Source organism: Neovison vison, chromosome 6 (assembly GCF_020171115.1).
Source record: "Neovison vison isolate M4711 chromosome 6, ASM_NN_V1, whole genome shotgun sequence".
Taxonomy (NCBI): domain Eukaryota; kingdom Metazoa; phylum Chordata; class Mammalia; order Carnivora; family Mustelidae; genus Neogale; species Neogale vison.
Window position 1 is genome coordinate 195,941,009 of NC_058096.1, and position 23,834 is coordinate 195,964,842.

General features: G+C 38.6%; 2 protein-coding genes across 5 annotated transcripts in view; both read left to right on the forward strand.

Moving 5' to 3' along the window:
- The window catches only part of FHIT (fragile histidine triad diadenosine triphosphatase), a 1,399,398-nt gene that overhangs the window by 666,396 nt on the left and 709,168 nt on the right, over positions 1-23,834 (forward strand). The window lies entirely within an intron of this gene.
- LOC122909302 (cytochrome c oxidase assembly protein COX20, mitochondrial-like) lies at positions 7,113-7,572 on the forward strand. Its single transcript, XM_044253282.1, is given in 2 exon segments — positions 7,113-7,213; positions 7,370-7,572. Coding segments are annotated over 2 exon segments (225 nt in total). The 5' UTR covers positions 7,113-7,191.

The window sequence follows — 23,834 nt, forward strand, 5'->3', positions numbered from 1 at the left end:
TCCTGTGTGTATCTCATACCCTAGACTGCGACCTGGCATGAAGGAGGCATTCAAGCAGTAGAAAGAATGAATGAATTCAGGCTCTCTGCATGGTGGATACTGAAAAAATGCTACCTAGGCTTTAAGAGCTTAAAAATAAAGTGAGAGAATTTTAATAGCATCATTTTAAGTGACAGACCACTCCTCTGTGTCCACAGAAAATTGAATATAGTGGAAGGATGGCAAAGTTAGGTTAGAAGCATTCAGATGTGGAAGTTCTACAGGGCACTTGATTTTTTTAAGGAAAAAAAAATCTGCTCAGGCATAGATAATTAAACTGTTCATGACAGCATGTAATTGTATCATTATGCGTATAACTCTGTTCCTGTCATTTACGTTATAAGAGGGAAGAGTGTCAAATCTTTCTCATGGTGTTTAATTTTGTTTTTAGCTTTTCCTAAAGAAAGCATGCAGTTTGTACTTTGAACCTGTAAACTCTTGACACATCTTTACATTCTTCACTGTTGTGAATCATTCATAAAAACTATAGAAATGGGGGCGCCTGGGTGGCTCAGTGGGTTAAGCCGCTGCCTTCGGCTCAGGTCATGATCTCAGGGTCCTGGGATCGAGTCCCACATCGGGCTCTCTGCTCAGCAGGGAGCCTGCTTCCTCCTCTCTCTCTCTGCCTGCCTCTCTGCCTGCTTGTGATCTCTCTCTGTCAAATAAATAAATAAAATCTTTAAAAAAAAAAAAAAAACTATAGAAATGACTCACTGTCTGTTTTTCATAATTGGGAGTCAGATCTTTTTTTATGAAGTTTAGATAAATCTTCCACTGTTCAGGGCCCTTATATGTGCATACTTTTAATGTACCTTGTTTTTTTAACTTTGTGTCTTATTTGGAGTTAATACTATTAGTAATACAGCCTGTAAGAATAACAACTCAATTTATTCAAGACCATTTTAATTAAAAATATGTGCTAACTCTTAAGGGACCAGGTGGAAATTTACTTCTCTAAAGACAGGGGTTGCTGAGCAAGTTAATAATGTAAACAAGATTTTGGAGGGAATATTTAATCAACTCAAGAGAAGAAACTCTGCAAGCAAGCTCCAGCACTATTTAAAAAAAAAAAAATTTCCCCCAGCAGTTTAGAGCTATCCATTGACATTCGGGAGATTGATGTGTTAATTGCTAATCATTGTGTTGAATTCATTAAGCCTTTCATGTTAAATACTTTTATTTGGCCACATTCTGTTGGTCTCACACAAAATTGAATGTCTTTGACTCTAACAAGGCTACATGTTGAATCCTTCTTTAATAATCACTATTTACCACTTTCCACCAAATTTGTTGTCCTAGGCACACAGTAAAGCCTTTTTGTCTCACTTTTGCATGTGTCAAATGGAAACTTGGAGAGTGTTCCAAGATTTAAATGAGATAAATTGTATGCTTCATTTGTTGCAGTGCTCAAGAAATGGGTTGTTAATTCATAGTCCAAATTAGGGCAGTTTCCTTACCAAGTGGAGCTTCTTCTGCTGTACACTCTTCTACCTTAGAGTTGCAGCATCATTGTCCTCATGCAGAACCTAAAATGACATGTGGTTAGAATATTCTACCCCCTCCAGCCACCTCTATCCCCAGAATTGGTCAGTCATCCAAGAAGTCCTACAGAAGTGTAGAAATAAAATGTGCTATATTTAATGATTTTCCTCCAAGCAAACTAAACTTGTAGAAAATCACAAATTTCGAAACATCAGTGGGAGTTGCCCCACTGAATTGTGCCTGGGATTTGTGATTTAAGAACCTGCTGAAATTTGGAACGAGGGGGTTCTTGAATCCCATGCGAGCTTGAAGCCCATGTCTTTAAGTCATCCTAATGGTTAGGACTATGTTCCTTTGCCAAAGCTGTGATTTTTTTTCCCCCCCTCTTCCCACATTGCTAGAATTGGTCAAACATTTTGGGCCTTGTGAAATGCACCATGCTACCTGTGTGGTTTGCTGAATTGGGAGTGTTTCTCCTGATCGTAGTGAGTCCGGCTTCCTTCCTTAGTATTATTTTCCTTGCCATTCAAATAAGAAATTTGAAATAATTTTCAGTTGTTAAATTTATCTTCAGGCAAAGTCAGGTTGTTCGTAGAATCTCATTTCCTTTCTTGGAGTCCTTGCACCAGCATTATCAATCGATATTAACTATTCTTTGTGAAATTTTTTGTTTTGTATTTATGTTTTCTGGAAAAGAGCATGGAGCAAGTATTTGTGATATGGTCGCCTTTCTTTCTTGCTATTTTTTTTTTCTGGAAACCTCATAACAGCTGAATATGTCAAAGACAAGATGTACCAGACCATTATAACAGGAGATGATTTTATCCAGGCTCTTACATAAGGGGAAATGCTCACTCCTGAGCCAAGTCTCAAAGAAGGAGAAGAGTTGAGGTTGGCTGATGGTTTGTACAAAGATGGCTGATGTAGCTTTGTTTGTAGTTGTGAAAAACTGGAAACATCCTAGATGTCCAACAATAGAGGACGGTTGATATCAGTTATGGCATTTAGAATGGCATGTTTCCTATGCAAGTGTTGTCAGAGATGAGGTAAACATTTTGAGGTTTTACAAAATAAGGGCATCATGAGGAAGGGTGGATGTGACTCTCAGAATATCCAAGGGCAGATCAGTCCTTATATTGTGGGATGTTTCCCAAAACACAAAAGGGTACGAATTTCTTGACCTTGGCTATTTCCTGGGACCATGGGGTTCAGGTTAAGTTCAACATTGCCAGATAGATAAAACTTCATGAAAATGATTTTTTTGAACAGTAATAAAAGGTAATTGGGCTTTTCATTAAAATTGCTCTTTTGCTAATGTTTAACTCAAAACATTTCAATATCGTGATGGCCTTCTTAGTTGGCTTAAGAACTTCTAGAAACAAGTTTTCATTATACAAGTAACAAGTATCCATTGTGACTCTTAACTATTGGAAACAGTTAATTTGAAAGAAGTTTTATCTGTTTATAAATTTCATTGCAATAGCTTATGTGGATAAAAGAGATTACACTGCTCCACATATTAAATACAGATGGAAAACAGCTTTTTTATTTTCTATATTAATCTAAGGTAAGGTAAGGATTTACTTGTTATATGAAACTTTTTTTTTGAAACAAGTAGTTTGTTTGTTTGTTTGTTTTTTAAAGATTTTATTCATTTATTTGACAGAGAGAGATTACAAGTAGGCAGAGAGGCAGGCAGAGAGAGAGAGGAGGAAGCAGGCTCCCTGCTGAGCAGAGAGCCCGATGCGGGACTCCATCCCAGGACCCTGAGATCACGACCTGAGCCAAAGGCAGCGGCTTAACCCACTGAGCCACCCTATTTTAAAGCCTTCTTCCATTATAAGAAACAACCCTCCCACCCACACCCCTTCTTCCTCCGCCATCCCCTGCCCTTCATTTCCCTTTATCTTCTTTCTAGTCTTCAAGTATGGAGCTTCTTCCAAATACGGAGCTTCCCTATGCCTATCCTTTCTGCTTTTCTTTGACCTTTTCCCTTTACTGTCTTAACTAATTGCATAGCTTTCCACTGATTATCTCTTTGTGTATCAGCGATTCTTAGCCTTTCTCCCAGCCAACATTTTAGAAGGGGAACTACTGATTCCCACCAGCACAGTGGATCCTATACTAGTGATTCTTCCCAGAGTTCTCTGAAAGTCTTGGAGTGGGGACTACTCTGTAAAGCACTCTACACTGACCTCTATCCCTGTGTGGGTACCCCACACCTGCCATCATGAACCTCAAGCCCAGCCTCTCCCTCTAGATTAGGTTCAATCCAATGTTTTCAGTGGTTTCCTGCTGTCCCACAGATACTTAAGCTATTAATCAAATTTATCAAATTTATAATATTTAATCCTTAACAAACTGTCCCTTGATGTCTTCTTTTCTTTTTCTTTTTCTCTTTCTCTTTTTTCTTTCTCTCTTTTCTATTTCTTCCTTCCTTTTTCTTTCTTTCTACTGTTCTTTCGTTTTTTTTCTTTCTTTCTCCCTTCTGTCATTCATTTGTTCATTTGTTTGTTCATTTGTTCCTTCCTTCCTCCCTTCCTTCCTTTCCCTCCCTCCCTTTCCTCCCTTTCATACCTCCTTTTTGCCTTTCCTCCCTTCCTCCCTTCCTTCCATAGATGACAGAAAGCATTTGGAAATAAGAGTTGTCCTTAGGAAGGAAAAATAAAGATGCATTTTAATTCTTTGATTGCTTTCTCTTTTTGATTATAAAAGTCAGATATAATACCTAAAGGTATTGAGAAGGTCACCTATGATCCCACTGCACAAAGTGCTGTGAACAGTTGCGTGTATACCAGACCTGACTTTTCCCCTATGTATTTAAACACAAAGTTGTTCTACAGAAATATAGCTTGATAGAGATACTAGTATGTATCCTGAAAATGGTTTAGAGAGGCAGCATAGCAAAGTGGTCAAAGAACTTATCTCCAGGTTCAAACAAGTTCTACAGATCCAGTATGAACCTGGCCTCTATCACTTACTCCCTATGCGACCTGACAATAAATTGTCCAAAGCTTCTGATACCTAATCAGTAAGTAGGAGGCCTTCTTTCACTGGCTTATTATTAGGATCAAGCAGGATCCTGCCTATTGGCATTTTTGGTTTATGGTGCCTGGCACACAGCCTTTCTATATCAGATTATTTTCTGTTAGTGAGTGATTCTTGTCTGCTGCTGTTTCCAGAATTTCACACATACCCAGTGCTCTTTAGGAAGGCTCTCTAGAACCCACTTCTGTAGTCAACCTGTTTCCTTTCCTTCCCTGTCCCTCTGCCTGGACTGCTCTGTCCTTTCCCATCACAATGGCAACCCGGCATCTCCTCACAGGCTCACTTCCTGGGAGGGAGAGGGGGTGTGGCAGCTGAGTGGGCTGGTCTTCTACCTGGTTAATCACCTAGCCATTGGCATCTGGTGGGCATACATGACTTAGTCGTTGGTGCTTTGTGAGTAGATACGTGTCTATATGGCACATATCTGATCTTCAGTCCGAATAGTTTTTCCAAGTGCTTTCACAGGCACCTCATGAACATCATGAGGCAGGTTAGCATCTTTTATTGAGGAGGAAACTGAAGCTCATAGTGTGACTTGCTCATGGTGGCACAGCTATGAGCCAGAAAAGCCAGGAACAGGATGTTGGCCTGCAGGTTGGAGTCCCAGTTCTCCTTTCTCCTGTGCTCAGAAATGCTCATCGAAATGCGTATTTGCAATGTGGAATTTCTAGGCCATCACAACAGGTTTGTGCCTCCTCAGAGATACTATGTCTAAACACTAATGTGCAGTTTGCAACAACATTGAGGGAGGCAAACTGCATGGGGATGGGGATGGGGATGGGGAAATTTCCGACTCTGTGTAGAGTGACTGATCTTTATTCAGTCCTACTAACTTGTGAAAAGGGGTAGACCAGGTGCTTCGCTTTCCAAATCTACTAAATTACTTATTACTCGGTGGCAAAAAACTAGGTGGAATGAAGGCTTCTTAGCCCTTACGGCAATTTACATTGCCCATGTATAATATCCCCCTCGAATGAACTTCCTGGCAAGACTTAGTAAACACATTTTGACTAGGTATAAAGATTTCATAAGCCACGTTCTTAGCAAAATGTGTTCGGGAAGAATCACAGCTCCCAAGATGTCATTAATTTTATATTTAGCTCAGAATTTAAGGACAGCTAGGAAAGGCACATGTCCATAATCTATAGTCACATTATTCAAGTACAGGGAATATGTGGCAAGACATTAAGATGATCAATGCAGTCCAGGAGGCCTGTAAAGGGATAAAGGGATGTGGTTAAGGGTTTGTGATTCGGCATCTTGAGACCTAGTTTCAGGTTGACTCTCTACCACTTACTACTTGGAGTAAATTACTAAACTGCTCTGTGCTTCATTTTTTCTCATCTATCTGAAAGAGGATTATGAGAGTATGTACCTTGAAGAGTTGTTGTGAAGATGAACAGATTTCATGTAATATCCTTGGCACAGTGCCTGCCATATACATATATATATATATATATATATATTTTTTTTTTTTTGCCAGTAGTTAGTACCTTCTGATACTGTACTCCATGTTAGTCAATTTTATTTACTTCTTGTTTGCTTTACAGGTCAAATGTTTTATTTTTTACTTATTTGCCACTCAGTCTTAAAAACTAGATAATTATGAAAATCAAGGAGTTAGTTTAGGATACATGCCATGTTCTGATGTCTCTCTTTATCTCCATCATTTGGATGCCTGGGCATTTTCTCTTAACTATTATATAGGCATGTTACAGAGGAGACAAGAGCTCAGTCAGCAGGGGCCTGCCGTGGGGTCCATTACGGTCCTAAAGGAACAGAAGTCTGCATTCACTGTGGACAGTCCTATCCTGACCCCACTACCACATTCTCCAGCTACCCAGATGGTGGAGAGCTCTGTACCTATTAGGCTGGATGTCCTAACAGGGCAGTAATCTCAAAGACTGTTCAACATTTTTGATAAAGAGAATTCATTGCACTTTTGCAGATGAATTCACAGGCAGCCACAGCTGGAGATGGCACACGATAATGGGAATAACTTGGCAATTTTTACCATGCGTCCTATGTCCATCTGTATCCAGGGCACTGCATTATACAGAAAGGCTTAAGTCAGATAGTGTCTCCATTTAAGTCCCTCCTCTTTGCTTCAGGTGGAGCCAATTACTGGCAACTCTGAGAGTGATATTCTGCCAGAGCATTCTCTTCTTGTTTCCTGATAAGCATAAGGGTGGGTGTCTTGTCACTTTCTTCTATTACATATTAGATGAAACCATTCCCCCGCCTACTGTCCCTCTATCATCAAATATTTATCTGGAGTGTCTCAAGTACTCTGAAGTGTAACAATGATTTGTGGTTACTTGAAATTTCTTTTAAGGCTGCTGACAAAATACAAAAATTGCTTGACATACCTGTGTTAAAAGAGATCACTGAACCAAAAGTATTAGTTTGATGTCTTGTTTGAAATTGTGTGTGTGTGTAGAAATATATATATATATATATATATATATATATATGGTCAATTTTTACCCAAAATAATTGCTACATAGCTCATGTAAATTAAGTGTTTAAATATGATGTTAACTCCTAAATTTCAGAATAAATACATTATTTCCTGGGGGAAGTAGTTGTATTACTCTGTTGAATTAGCCTGGGCTGGAGCCCATGGCTGCCATACCGGAGCCTGGTGACTCCATCAGGGGGAGTCTCCTGGGGATTTTTTTTTTTTTTTTTTTTTCCTGGGGATTTTAGATGACAGAAATATTCCCTGTGCACAGGAGTCAGTGTTGTATGGTTCATGAGACTCCACTGTGGTTCACCTTGGACATTTTTTTGTTAACAAGTAGAATGAGACGTTCTTTCTATGTTGGAGTAGGGGGATTTATGTTCGTGACTTGAGAATGCTAGTCCCATCGTAGGTATACTTATGCAAAGCTAAGAATCCTGGAAAGAATTGCCAGAATAGGAATTAAAAACAAGATTTTATATGAAAGTACCCAACTTGATCCGGAAAGAAAACAAACCTATGGCAATAGCACAAGTTGAGCAGTCTCAGGCATAGAAAACCCAAATGCAGCTCACGTGTCAGTGTGAACAAGACTGAGGTCAACTCTTCTACACGTTCTGTGTACCATGAGGCTTTCGATCAAGGAAATAAAATACGTGTTAGTTATAATCTTTAAAAGATCAGTCAGTCAATCAATCAGGCAACCAGCCAATCAGTCAACCAACCTACTTGACTGGGGCTTTTGCCTCTGGCAAATAGGGTGGTCTATGAAAAACTAACACTTCTTCAAAAACAGTAGAGAAGCTAAATTAAAATCTGAAATGCACCTAATTTGAAGACATTAAAAAGTTGCCGAGAAAACCAATATTCCTAGAACAGAGGGACCTATAAAGTGGTGAGGCAGCATTCCACAAGTTGCTTTTTGCTTAAGGGATCGCTCCAACTTTTAGTGGGGGATGAAAGCTGAGAAATCAGACAAAAGATTGTGCCTGGGAGCAGAGAAGGTGGAAGATTTTTTGGCAATCTCGTAAGGTAGAAGAGACAAACATCAAAGTTGAGGGATAGGGAAGTAGCTGAGAGTTGAGGGCATGAGACCTCAGAAGGAAGGCAGGTGCTAGATAATTAGCCTGATCTTGGGCAGTCTCATCCCTGGAGGCATTTGCCTAATTTCTGTACTATGTAGGGTGTGGGACTAGGAAGCTAAGAAGCAAATCACTGAAAAGGCAAAGCGCTCACTGTGAGTCTCTCATTGCTAAGGGTAAAACTATTGGGAGTTCAATATCCATGAAGGACAAGGGAGCCTGGTAAACACCATAGGCTTTCAAACTACATCCAAAAATGTGAGCAGAAGAGGCAGACCAAATCTTTCAAAATGTTAGACAACTTTGAGTCAACTCAATCCCGAGTTGGATAAAGGTGACCCGAACCATCCCAGACTGCCTATTATAGCCTAGGATGAACCTTCTCTGAAGGAAGTTAACCTTCATCCAGTTTCCCTGTGACTTTTCAAACATAGTATCTCTAACTCAACTTAAAATCCAAGAAATAGGACTGGGAAGAATAAAAGAAAATGAATTTCTGATGTTATCATAGTTACACTTCAGCTAATTAGGAGCAGCAGATAAGGCCATGACACTCAGGTTCTCCATGGTTCCTGGTGCTCTCTTTTCTTTTACTCCTGGTTTCATTCCTTAAAGCAACTCTGCTTTATAGTAAGGAGTATGTCTGTTTTTTCTTGGATGTTTGGTGTTCCAGCCACCACTGTATGGATTTGCACACAAAGGGTTTAGGCATGTTCCCAGTAATCGGACTTTTGGATGATATTCACTTAATTATTTTTAAAGAGTGGCTATTATAGTGTTAAGTTTTCTCTTTTGTATAGGAGGGTGAGTAGAGGGATTGTGAGGTGAATCTTGACATAAACAGAAATGCTTGATTTTTATTTATTTTTTGCTTTGAAGTTTGCTAGTTTTTGGTGATGTCAACTCTGTGTCTTTGTCTTTGATCTCTTTCTTGCCCCAAAAAATAAAAAAATAAAAAACCTAAAAAATAAAAACAAACAACGACAACAACAAAAAACTCTCATTGAGTGCCTATAGGGGAGAAATATGAAAAACAAGTTCAGGCAGGCTTAAATAAAATTACAGTTGGCCCAGCAAGTGGCTTCTTAGGAATGTGCAGTGTGCATTTTGACATCGACTGCTCACATCTCTCTCAAATGACAAAGATCAGGAATGAGATAGGCCTTTGTAAACCAGTCAGCTTGCTCTCTGTTCCAAGTGAAGACCCATTGCTTTAAGTTTTTTTTAATTTTTCTTTCTCTTTGTCTCTTTCCCTCTCCTCCTCCTTCCCTCCCTCCCTCTCTTTCTCTCTCCCTCCCTCTCTTCCTTCCCTTCCCTTTCCTTTTGTTTCCTTTTCTTTCCTTTCTCTCTCCCTCTCCTTCCTCTGCTCCCTTTCTCTCTTTCCTTTCTCTCTCCTCCCTCTCCTCCCTCTCTTTCCTTCCTTTCTTCCTTCCTTCCTTCCTGAAGAGGATAGCCTCCATTTCAGCAGTATGGTTTCTTTGAAGACCAAATGCTTATTACAAAACTGCAGACTGAAATAATCTAAGAACAGAATTTTAGATGCGGAATGAGTGATAAAATTTACCGCAGTGCTTTGGTATCACAGTGGCCTGGAGTGATATTCAAACTGTGATCCTCAGACTAGCATTTGGTATCCCCTGTGGGCTTATTAGGAATGCAAATTCATGGGCCCCATCCAGACCCAGAGAATCAGAACCTCTGGAGGTGGAGCTCAGGAAATTATGTTAGAACAAGCTGTCAGAGGTACACTTAAATCACGAACATGATATGGATGCCCACTCTCACCACTGTTGTTCAACAAAGTACTAGAAGTCCTAGCCTCAGCAATCAGACAACAAAAAGGGGGGGGGGAGAAGAAGAATTCAAATTGGCAAGGAAAAAGTCAAACTCTCAGTCTTCACAGATGACATGATACTCTATGTGGAAAACCCAAAAGACTCCACCCCAAATTGGTAAACACATACAGCAATTCAGCAATGTGGCAGGATACAAAAACAATGCACAGAAATCACTTGTATTTCTATGCACTAAAAATAAGGCTGAAGAAAGAGAAATTAAGGAATTGACCCCATTTACAATTGCACCAAAAACTGTAAGGTACCTAGGAATAAACCTAACCAAAGAGGTAAAGAATCTGTACTCTAAAAACTACAGAACACTTATGAAAGAATTTGAGGAAGACCTAAAGATATGGAAAAACATTATATTCTCAAGGATTGAAAGAATAAATATTGTTAAAATGTCTATGTTACCCAGAGGAATCTACACATTCAGTGCAATCCCTATCAAAATACCATTGACACTTTTCACAGAGCTGGAACAAATAATCATAAAATTTGTATCGACCCTATTTAGTTTTGTAAGGAGCTTCCAAACTGTCTTCCAAAGAGGCTGTACCATTTTGCATTCTTACCACCACTAAATGAGAATTTCTGTTGCACTATATCATCAGATTTTAAGTGTCAGTGTTCTGGATTTTGGTCATTCTCATAGACATGAATTGATGTCATAGTTCTTTTAATTTGCATTTATTTCCCTGAGGAGCTTTATTGTGGAATATCTTTTCATATGCTTATTTTCCACCTGCATATCTTCTTTGGTGAAGTATCTGTTAAGGTTTTTAGCTCATTTTTTCAGTCAGGTCGTTGGTTTTCTTATTGTTCAATTGTAAGAATTCTTGGTATATTTTGGCTATTAAATGTGTATTAGATATTTATTTTGCAAGTATTTTCTCTCAGTCTTTGGCTTGTGCTTTTGTTATTTCTGTGCCTTTCACAGAGAGGAAACTTTTAATTTAATAAAGTTCTGCCGATCAAAAAAAAAAAAGGTACACTTAAGTACATTAGTATTTGAGAACCACTGCTGTAGTGTATGAATAGTAATTCATATAGAGTCACCAGGCAGTGCCTGTGGTGAGGACCTTGGGGCCACATCAAGAAAACATTGCACTGTTCATTTATTCATCTTCAAATATAATAGAGTTAGGGTCTTTGGGCAGTTTTTCCTTGGCCAGAAAATCATGATCTACCTTTCATGTTAGAAGAATTTTTTTTTTTTAAAGATAGTTGGGTAAGATCTTCCCTTTTCTATAGACCTTTCCTCCTCTCACCAGCAGAAGTTCTCTTGATACTGTATAAAAGGTCTTTGTTAATGGGAAGATGAATTGAGACCCTCAGCTAGATGATAAAGCAATCAAACTTTGAGAAGAAATCTCTTCTCTTTGAACAAAGAGCAAATCATGTCCCTTTAAGAGGGACTGGAAGGAAAAATAACCTAAAATGATAGACCAGAATAATGGTACTTGGAAAAAAGAATCAACTTTCAGAAAGAAGATACATGGAACAGAAAGTTGAACTTTTAAAGGCATCTCTGTGCACATCATAAAATTATTATCTCTTTAATACTGTTATATATAGATCTGTATTTCTCTCTATTTATTTCAAATATGAAGTGTTAAAGAAATTCTTGGTCTAAGACTTGCAGCATCCATTTGAAAATGGTTTGCTTATGTTAACCAGTTAGTATGCTGCTATATTTAAAAAAGCATCTGTGTTGTGATCCCCATAGGTTATGTGATCCACCCCCCCCTCCATGGCTATTCTATAAGGTTAAAAAAAACAAAAACAAAAACAAAAAAACCAAAAAACAATTGTTCAAGGAGAAGTTTGAGATGATAAATTGTTTTAAAGATATTGTTATCTTCAGTCTACTCTTTAAATGATTTGGTGGAGTGGAGGCTCCTCTTGCTCCCAAGAAAGTACATTCAAGAAGAGTATCTATTTTTATTGTGTAAGGATTGCTGGTCATTTTTAGTATCATACAGTTTCATGAATATCTGTCCTCTGTTGACACTTCATTAGCAGGCAAATGGTTTGGTCAGACTTACTGGTAGCACAATCAAGAAGGAATCCAAAGAGGGAAAAGCTAAAGCTCATTCATGATTCATCAAACATTAGTGAAATACTCAGGTCCTTTATGTGTAAGCTTGACCCCCCCTGCTCTGTTCTTCTTCCTGTTCCATCAAGTAAAGACAGTGATTCCATCTGGTTCTACCTTATTGGGCTTTGAAAGAATTTCGAGAACAAAACCACAAAAAAGCAAAAGAAATGAACTTGTACCTTTTTAAGAAAGGATGACCTCTTGGAATTAGGTATCATGTTTAACAGGTTCATGAAGTGTTGCTCTCACTAGGTTGCAATTAAAGTAACAGAATAGTATCCCAGTGAAACCACCAAAGTACCTTAAGTGCTAAATATAATGAATAGTATTGTCATACATTATTTGTACTTAGCTCAGTTCCAAGTTGACCAACTAGAAAGATTTGCCAGATAGTGTTTGTGTGACAGATTTAGCTTTAGTGAAAATATCCTGAAATGAGAAATTCTAGAGATTTGTTGCCTCATTGAATATTGTTTGTTTGTTTGTTTGTTTTTAAAGAATATCCAGAGAAGAACTATAGATCTGTATAAATTTTGTTTATTTGTTCCTTTGCATTTGGAGATCCTTTGAGCTGTAAAGTTTGGACTAGGAATTTTACATAAATGAATTTACATTTTATGACTATGGGCAACTTTCTTATGCTTAGCTTCCTTGTGATGGGATAACAATAGCACATTTGTTATAGGACTGCTAAGAGAATGAAATGATAATTCAGGTAAAGTTCTGGGTACAGGACTTGGTACACAGTAAGTACTCAATATATGGTCTCTTTATTATTTAGGATATTGTGTTATTTGGTATATGCTGAATTTGATATACCTAAATTTCTTTTTTTTTAAATATTTTATTTATTTATTTGACAGACAGAGCTCACAAGTAGGCAGAGAGGCAGGCAGAGAGAGAAGAGGAAGCAGGCTCCCTGCAGAGCAGAGAGCCTGATGTGAGATTTGATCCCAGGACCCTGAGATCATGACCTGAGCCGAAGGCAGAGGCTTTAACCCACTGAGCCACCCAGGCACCCCTATATCTAAAATTTCTTATAAAAATTAGCATGGTGCTTGTATAAAAGGTGGCATTTATATATCCTTTTCCAAGTAGAGACGGGCAACAGTACATTTGGAATGAAGCGACAGAAATGAAGCAAGCCCATGGGACAGCTGGGTGGCTCAGTCAGTTAAATGTCTACCTTCAGTTCAGGTCATGGTCCCAGGGTCCTGGGATCATGTCTGGTAACAGGCTCCTTGCTCAGTGGGGAGACTGCTTCTTCCTCTGCCTGTTGATCCCCTACTTGTGCTTTCTCTCTCTAATAAATAAAATCTTTTAAAAAATTCTTCAACAACAACAACAAAAAGAAATGAAACAAGCCCAATTTCTCCCTGATTGATAGAAAATCCAGTCTTGGGAGCTTCTGGCTGGGTAGATACGAATTGCTAGTCTGGAATTTAAATGGGGAGGAGAAGCAGACCCAGGACAGTGAGTTAGTTGTTCCTGGACCACTTGGAGAAGCTTAGGAACCATTTGGTTATTTAAGAAATTTTTTTTACTGGTTAATGAATAATGGTCTTAATTCTGTTACTTCTCTAAAATGAGACTCAAGGGGCAATGTCAAGTTGGAACTTTCAGAACTGTGACTGAGTGTGAACGGGAGTACATCTGTAGATGTAATGCGGAGTGAGAGTAGCTTGGCAAGTAATAAGGAAGAATAAATGATTTAAATGTGATGGCAGGCAGTGTGAATATGAACATGGCTTCAGTGAATTAAGATCAGCATGGGACTCTCTTGCTCACAAGCAGTGGGAGAAGGGGAGTACTTTTGAACAAACCCTGCTCTCTCTGGACTAGCCAATTTTTTTCAGAGATGCTCTGTCATACTCTTTCCATTCTAAAAGACAATATATGCCCTTCAACCCTTCTGGGAGTATAAGAATTTTAAAGGAGAGGTTCTTGACATGCATGGGTCAGGAGACACATGATACCTGGAGGGAAGAGAATGCCATTTGCAGGCTGCTCAGTGGTTAAAAAGAGCAGAAGATGCACCCAGGGAAATCACCCAGACCGTGTGACTTGGGGTGGGATCCCTCTGAGCACCCATCACCTGACATTGGTCCTTACAGCCCCCTATCTGAAACATAAAGAACAGAGTTCAGAAATGGATGTAAAGGGCCTTAGTTCAAATCTTTTAGCACAGGGAAATAGCCCGGAGTGGCTTCATATGCAGGGGGCCATATAGAAAGCACACGTGAGAGAAGGAAGAATTCCTGTCTTTGGGAATTTTGGAGGAACAGTTACCTAAATTCATTAATGAGTGTATCCATAAATTATGTATTTGAGTACTTATTTTCTGCCAGGCAAGAGGCTGGATGCTAGGGATCCTATGGTTAAAACAACATAGATCTTGATCCTTGTGATGCTTATAACTGAGGATGAACACAGCCAGGCTAAACACCAGATGGGGCCAGCATGTGTCGGTGATAAGGGGGAGGAGAGGGGGTGATGTGAATAAAACTAAAGAATCAGGAAAAGGGGAGGAGGTGATGCCTATAACCAGGTGGAGAAGAGGTGGGGTAGAGTGTAGGTAGCATAGCAAGTGTACAGGCAGGAAGGAATGGACATTCACAGGTTTGGGGGCATTCCAGGAAGCATTTGAGGGAGGAAAAACTTGTACATAAGAGACTAGATCAGAGGACATGAGGAGGTGCTATGAGGCTCTCAGAGCGAGCACAGGTGAAAATAGGCTAAGAATGTACAGAATGGGGACAATTCTGGGAGCCTGGCCCAGGACCAGAGCCCATCTTCCCTCTAGCTACCCATGGCTTGCAAAAAGTACTATAGAAGCCCTTTTATTCAGATCAGTTATGACTTCTATTTGGTCAGCTGATTGAAACATTTGGTTGAAGCAATAAAAAGTGGCTTTAAAAATACAAAATAAATTTTAGAAAATAGAAAAAAATTACAATGCTACATAAAATTTTTATTTTAACTTAGGACATTGAAGTGTGCCTGTTGTCCAATCCTTTGTTCAATCTAGACCCTATTTAAATGTGAATTTGCTATTTGGAGTTTCACCTCTACTTTTCTGTATAAATGTTAGTCCTAATGCATTGGTTTCAGTTTCTTCAAAGTAGAAAAAACCGTGGACACTTGCAAAGCAATCACAAGCACAATTCTTTTGAAATTTTACCATGTTTTTTCCCCACCTCGTCAAGTTTCTTTTATCTAGTATAAAGCCACTTATTCTCATGAGTTTGGACTTATCCTCCCAAGGAAACAGATCTCTTTCCTGCACTCATATTTCATCAATTTATATTATGCTTCTATCACATGAACACAGTCACAAATATAATAGGCTTGAGAATGGGTATATAGATTCCTGGTTAAACATACAACTGAGCTGTGAAAATAGATGGTATAGTGTGGTGCCAGTGTTCTGGGCACCGAGGACATCACTCATTCTGATTGAAAAGGAAATGGAGAGTTTGGGTTAATCAAGCTGTGTGATTAGTTGGTTATCAGCAAAAATGTTTCAATTTTCCTGTTGTCTTATTAAAAGGGAGTTGATCAAGCACAATTTCTTTTAAATTTGAGTTGTAGAGTTTCCTAAGTTAATATATAGTTAGCATATGTATGTATGTTGGGTCTTTCTTAATTTTTTATAACTTCCATAATACTGTGACACATTATTCCAGGTAGCTATTGTTGAACTTGAAGTATGTAGGTATTTATCAATTCAAGTGCCTAGTTGTGATTTTGGTGCATAGGGTAGGAAATACCTTAAATTAAATCAGGCAAGCAGCTATTAGTTTAATGCTTATTTATAAAATATATTTCAATGTAGACTTTTCCTGAATTTGGATCGTTTTGCATGAACAGCCCTCTGTCAAATTGAGTAACATGAATTTAAACTATCTTAGTCAGCTACCTGCACATTTTTTAATGTCCACTTCAGAGAGTTTTTGCTGACCATCTACTATAGTCAGTGCACTGTGAGAATGAGGTACTGGGAGAGGAACAGACAGGATTAAAGATACAATCTTTGATCTCAGAAGCAATGATATGTTGGGAGATGGTGTGTGTGTTCACAGAATCAAGCAAATAGGAGTCAAAATCTCAAAGCATGGTTGAGAAAAGGATATGAATTTGGATTGGGTTGGTCAAAGAAGCATCATAGAGAAACTGAGGGGTTTTTTTCTTTTTAAATTTTGATACATTGAGAAAATTTGATTTTTGTTATCAAGAGCAGAATAGTACAGTAGTTAAAGCTGGCCTTGAGAACTGTGAAGATAGGCATTCATATCTTGGCTCCACCACTTAATACTTATGTACCCTTGGAAAAGACATCGTCTTGTGTCATAGTTGTTCACCTGTGACATGGGGATGGTGAGATCCATTTCCTGTGTTGTGAAGATTAAATGAGTGCTTAAAGCTTCGAAAGATAATAGGTTCCACAAGCTGCTATTATCCTTATTATTATGGTTTATTCACAATTACATATGGAATAGTAGAATCAAGAACCTAAATTCTAGTTTCATCTCTACCTCTAACAAGTTAGATGATCATGAGACATAGGCTAACTTCTGAAGTTTATCATTCATTAGATAATGTTTAAAGTCCTTTCCAACTCAGATACAAAACCGATGATGCAAATGAATCCACAATTCAGCAACTGATTTGGGAATAATGGAGTAGTTAAGAATGTGGGCTTAATCCCATCTTATACAAGACATAAAAATCAATTCAAAATGAATCAAAGACTTGAACATAAGATCTGAAACGGTAATACTCTTAGAAGAAAACATAAGGGGTAAACCCTTAGATATTGGTCTTGGAAATGTGTTTTTGGATCTGACACCAAAAGTACAGACAACAAAAGAAAAAAATCAAGAAATGGGACTACATCAGACTCAAAAACCTTTTTGTATGGCAAAGGAAATCAACAAAAAGAAAAGGTGACCTACAGAATGAGAGAAAATATTTGCAATTATATATCTGATAAGAGGTTAATTTTGAAAATATATATAGAACTCCTACAACTCAATAGGAAAAAAAAACCTGATTAAAAATGAGCAAAGGAACTAAACAGACATTTTTCTGAAGAAGATATACATGGTCAATAGATACATGAAAAGGTGCTTGACATCACTAATTATTAGGGACATGCAAATCAAAACTGCACTGAGCTATCACTTCGCACCTATCAGAATAGCTAAAATCATAAAGAGAAGAGACAATAAGTGTTGGTGAAGATGTGGAGAAAAGAGGACCTTTGTGCACCTGCTAGTGGGAATATTAATTTGTCAGCCACTATGGAAAATACTATGCAAGTTCCTCAAAAAACTTTTAAAATGAGCCATAGAATCTCACTTCTGGAAACTATCCAAAGGAAATGAAAGTAGGATCTCAAAGAAATATTTATATACCCATGTTCATTACAACATTATTCACATTAACCAAGTTAAATATTGGTCATTGGGTGAGTGAATAAAGAAGAAGTGGGGTATATGTATGTATATGTATACAGTGAAATATTATTCCGCCATGAGAAGAAGGAATTCTTGTTATTTGAGGCAACATGGATGAACCTTGAGGGCATTATGTTTGGTGAAATAACTCAGAAAAAAAAATACCAGGTATTAGTTACATTTGGAACCTAACAAAGCTAAATTTTTAGAAACTGAGATGAAAATGCTGATTGCCGGGGCCTGGGGTTGGGGGGGAATGGGAGATGTTGTTCCAAAAATACACACTTCCAGTTACATGAGAAATAAGTTGTAATCTAGAATTCCCCAGGGAATCCGTCAGGTCCTGGGCTCTTGTTTTTTGGGAGGTTTTTGATCACTGATTCAATCTCGTTATTAGATATCGGTCTATTCAGGTTGTCGATTTCTTCCTGGTTCAATTTTGGTAGTTTATATTTTTCCAGGAATGCATCCATTTCATCTAGGTTGTGAAAAGAAGGGCCATCTGTACCCCAATGTTTATAGCAGCAATGGCCACAGTCGCCAAACTATGGAAAGAACCAAGATGCCCTTCAACAGATGAATGGAGAAGGAAGATGTGGTCCATATACACTATGGAGTATTATGCCTCCATCAGAAAGGATGAATACCCAACTTTTGTAGCAACATGGACGGGACTGGAAGAGATTATGCTGAGTGAAATAAGTCAAGCAGAGAAAGTCAATTATCATATGGTTTCACTTATTTGTGGAGCATAACAAATAGCATGGAGGACAAGGGGCGTTAGAGAGGAGTAGGCTATTTGGGTGAATTGGAAGGGGAGGTGAACCATGAGAGACTATGGACTCTGAAAAACAGTCTGAGGGGTTTGAAGTGGCGGGGGGGTGGGAGGTTGGGGTACCAGGAGGTGGGTATTATAGAGGGCATGGAGCACTGGGTGTGGTGAAAAAATAATGAATACTGTTTTTCTGAAAATAAATAAATTGGAAAAAAAAAGTTGTAATCTCAAGTACATTGTGGTGCTTATAGTCAGTAATACTTCATTGTATATTTGAAAGTTGCTAAGAGTATATCTTAAATGTTCTCATCACAAAAAAGAAATGGTTATTTGTTATGTGAATTGATAAAGGTGATAGTTAAAGCTATGGTGGTAGTAGTTTGCAGTATATATGTGTATCAAATTAGTAACTCACTCGATGTTATATGTCAGTTACATCTCAAAGCTGGAGCAAGGGATGCTAAAGACCACAGTCTTAGGAGACTGGTAAATGCCCATTTGGTGCCTGCTTATTTAATTTGCTGTGGGACCACAAGTGGGTACCATGACCTCTTTGATAGCATTTATTTCATCTGCTCATCTAAAATGAGGATAACAGTTACACACAGCTTCTAATGGATTGCTCACTGATTAAACGAGATGAGACATGCCATCAACCAGCTCTGTGTTTAGTACACGGTAAATTCAACACAGTGATGATGGTGATGATGATGATGATGATGAAGATGGTCATCTCAATGATGACGATGTGTTGTGCTGGATATAGAGCAAGGATTCAGTAGGTTTTGGCCAAATGAATGATTAATAGAGCTTTCCTTTTATTTATTTATTTTTTTTCTAAGTTAAGTGGCTCACAGGAAGCTTTCCTAAGGACAAACAATTTTATAACTTAATGGAGTGTTTATTTATGGTTTGGATGTATTATATAATCACTTCCCTCTTATTGCAAATCTGCCTGGCTTCTCTCTGCTAAAATGACATCAGTGTCCATATTAAGAAAAATCCTTGCCTGGCTCCAACAGTCTTGCCCACATGTCTATTGGAGATTTATTGATGCCAACTATTGATCAAGAGCATCAGTGATGGGTTTTTAAGGTAAATGTTCTCCTCAATTTGTTTGCCACTTTGAAAATTCTCAAGGAAGCTCTACTGAACTTGGGATATTAATGGATCTCATTTGTGAATTTGAGCCAAAGATGGATGTCATTAAATATATATATGTATGTAGGAAAGTATAAAATAGGAGGTATGCATTAGATGTTCTACTTTTTCTACTCACAAAACAGTTTTTACTTTTCTTGTATCCTGTGTGGTTTCATTCACTGCCTCGCATTCTGTGGCACAGATGAGGAGTTCAAAGAATCTCAGATTAAAAATCCTTTTCCTAGATATCAGGCTAATATCCTCTGGAGATGACTGGCTTTTTAAAATCCATACCCTCCAGGAAAATAAGTAAAATTGGAACTGTGTTTATTTTAATATAAAATACTTCAGAAATGAAAATATGCATCTTTCGGCTCAGATCTGTCAAGATGAGAAAAATGGATGGATTAGAATGGACTCCATGAGGGCAGAATTATTTGTTCTTTTTGTTCAGGTCTGGGTTCCCAGAACCTTGGATAGCGCCTGACATAGAGTAGATACACAACGCAGACATGCTGATTAGATTTTTGAATAGAAGTACCTCATTCTGGCATTTGTCTTTCTTTCTTTCTTTCTTTTTTTTTTTAAAGATTTTATTTATTTATTTGACAGAGAGAGACCACAAGTAGGCAGAGAGGCAGGCAGAGAGAGAGGGGGAAACAGGCTCCCTGCTGAGCAGAGAGCCCGATGTGGGACTCGATCCCAGGACCCTGAGATCATGACCTGAGCCGAAGGCAGCGTCTTAACCCACTGAGCCACCCAGGTGCCCCTGGCATTTGTCTTTCTGAGTAAAGGAACCAAAAGGAGTCCTGGGCTTTCATGTACCCGCCCATGAAGTATTCGCCTTGCTACCTCACCTAAGGAAATAAAATGTTTACTTTGATACTTTAGCAGGCATGTGCACCATTCTTCATAAACCTAGTTGGTGGTAAAAAAAAATTCATGTTTTATTACATCATGAAGTATATAATTCCTCAATATTGTATCAACTCCTGGATCCCATGGAGGACTGTGAAAAACTGCCTTGCCATCACATCTGAATTTTTCATTTAAAAATCAACTCCAATAACACTCCATCATTTATAAGTTAGAGTCTCTGGAAGTGTTGGTGGCTGTATTTGCATACTTTATCCATTACGAATGTTTTTAAAGGACTGAGAGTTTATGGTTTGCAGTTACTCCCCATCAGGGTTTGGCCAAAGACTGGGAGGCACTGGACGGCTGATGTTTCGGAAGCAGTCTCAGAGGAAAACGTGCATGCTGATGGCTTGCCGCTGGCACACACCGTCATCCTTGCCACAGACTGATGGATCCGGGGTGGTCCTGTGATGCATCACCGCTTTCTTTCTGTGCCATTGATCCTGTCTGGCCACTACAGTTCAGTCACGCACTGAGTGTATGTTACCCTTTTCGTTGCAAGGGCTACTATTTTTACCCTAGATGTATTTGTTGGGAAGCAATGTAAAATAAAGGGAAAAAGTAAACCCCTGATCTGTTACAGATGAGAAAAACATTATAACACAGGATATCTCTTTGCTTCCGTTTAACTAGGAATGTTGTAGTTAGTAAAATGTTACTTCAAAACTGACAACCACTGAGTGTAAAAACTGTGATTGGGGGGTGGGAGGGAGTGGTTTGGAAATTTAGGAGAGATTTTTTATTTTAATGGGATGGAGCAATCTACTGCAAAAATGTTTCAAAATAATTAACAGGCAAAATGCAGGAGTAAATTGAAGAGAAATTACTCTTTCTGCTATCTCTTTGGGATGAAGCAAGCATTTATCTAGTACTCTAGATAAAAGTCTGTCAAGGCATTAAAGAAAATGGCTTGAAAAGACAGTTTGAATTTATTATTAAAACCTGAAACGGAGACAAGGTAATGTACATTCGGCAGCATTTTCAGGACGCAGAGAAATGCGACAGTATTCCAGAGGTCCTGTTGGAAAATCAGAATGGCATACGAGTATTTTCAGATTGATATACACCTAGAATTATCCCCTTTGCACCAGCCCCAGCCCTCGCCCCTCCAGGATGGAGGAGGAGGAGGACAGAAGAAAGTATATGTGAAAGGCAAAGACATCATCATGGGGACCTTTGGTTCTTGCTGAGTATTTAATTCACCCGTTCTTTCAAAGTGACTACAGCATAGAGATTTTCCTGGAGACTTGGCCATCAGTGAAGATCTGGAAGAATAAATACCCAGATACAGAGGGCTGGACAGTAGGAGGCAACTTCAAAAGATTCCCAAAGGGAAGAGCAAATGTTCAGAGAAATAGTGGGTACAGATGAGGTGGCCAGGAACCAGGAGCTGTCGAGGTTGGCAGTTCTTCCAGCAAGTGTTTTGATCTCTCTTGACCTTGTCTTATAACTAAAAAACAAATGTGAAATGTTTCTTTCTTTTTTTTTTTTTTTTAAATCATCAAATATAAATAATGTGTAAGTTGATGTTGGTAGGTGGCAAAATCCAAGAAGGCATTGTCTTGTGTGGCAACACATTAACTTTGTTCTTTCTGTTAAGTTGCATTCCTAGTAGAACTGTGTGAATTTTATGTACTAGGAGCACTTGTTCTTCAAAAGACATTTCTTAAGGATCCTGTAACCCTTCACAGTGGTTTTGCAGTGCAAATTAGAAGTTACCTTCCTTTGACAAGTGATCCGTACTCTGTCTCCTGCTTATCAAGTATTGATAAGCCACCCTCAAAGGCTTTTAAAAGAGTGTCTGTTTAGGTAAAAATTCCATAGAGAGGTATTTGGCCACTATCTTACTTCGTACTCAGTTTTTATCATCATTCCATCAGCATATTGTGGACCATCCATACGAGTTATCTATCTAGAACCCTATATTACCTATATTATCATAGATAGCCCATATCTGTTATGTGCCCATACGGATACCTTATTCACACACATTTTCACACGCTCTTTCCTTTTCTCGAGTAATTCTAGTAACTATCCTGATTTTTCTGTTATCTAGATTAGGTTCAACACTTAGTTTTGGGGCACCTGCAATGTGCCTGAAGTTCAGTTCAGCTCTGAGGATTAAAAAATGAGGCTCCTGCCTTCAAGGAGCTTTGGGGCCATGGGGCAAACAGAGGTATAAATGCAGTGTTTTATTTCTTCCCTAATAAAATTAGGCAAGGGGTACACAAATGGAGCAGCAGTTATTTTTTATCTCTGACTGGTCGTGGAAAGATAGCAAGAGAAAACAGCATTGGCATTGGAGACTGAGTAAGTGCTCACTGCGAAGGTGAGTTTGCAAAAGGCATTTGGGGCAGAGGGCAGAGGGGACCATGTCGGCAAAGGCACTTGGTGGGAGTGGAGTGCTTAGGAGATGGAGACTAATGACTTTGGTATAACAGTGCTTCCCCTGGCTAGTCATGTGGCCACAGACAGGATATTTGACTTGGTTGAGGTTTCTTCCATCAATAGCAAAGAAATAAAATAAATATAAGATATACTGAAAGCGCAGGTGTTCAGTCATTTTTAAGAAATTGGGGTAGCGCAGGTGGCAAAAGACCAGGCAAGTCCAGCAGGCAGGGAGCACCTGTGTGCCACGCTAGGGTGTTCTGAACCAAGTCGGTAGTTAAGGGTGAGCTTGTAGAGGTTTTCAAGTTGAGAGAGCTTCCTCTGCCCTTCTATAATGGGTTATTAATCCACTTTGTTTGGAAAAGTTAAAATACTAACTTATCAAGCCTGTGTCATAAAAGGAAATTATAATGCCAAGAATGTTGGATGCAGGAGCAGAAGTAAGTAAATGGTAATATTTCTGGTATTTTTAAAAAATATATTCAGGAAAACCAAGACTGAGACAAAGGTGCAATCTTACTTTAGAGTAGTCAAGGATTATTGCTGCCAAAACCTCACTGCCCTTGAAACTATTGGCTTAATCTCAAAGGATGAAACTTCTGGAAGGTGGTATAAAGAGATCTTTGATCCACAGAGTACATCAAGCCTTTTATGGATGTAATCCCCACAATGTTCTGTAAAAGCTTTGAGTCCTCAAAGAGCCCCTATCTAAACTTGATGGAGGTAAGTGCAGGAAACAGAAACACAAATAAAAATGCCAGATGAGATATCCAAAAATACAGTGAAGAGTAAAGTGCTCTTTGGGGGAGATAATGATATAAAAAAGTAAAATGCAATCTTTTCAGTTAATGTGGTTTGTAAAAATAACAGTGCAAGCAGGCAGCTTAAGGGAGGGGGAAAAAACAAAAAACAGCCTGTAAGACAGCCAGGAGAAGACAGAGCAAAATGAGGTACACTCTTTCAGAATCCAGTTTACTCAGAAGCAAGACATACTAAGTAAGAAGTGTGCTATATTTAGAATGTGTGAGGTGGAAATCAGAAAATAGGTTTCTATATTAAGCTCCACCCACTCCTCCTTTCTGAGCAGGAGAACTAAC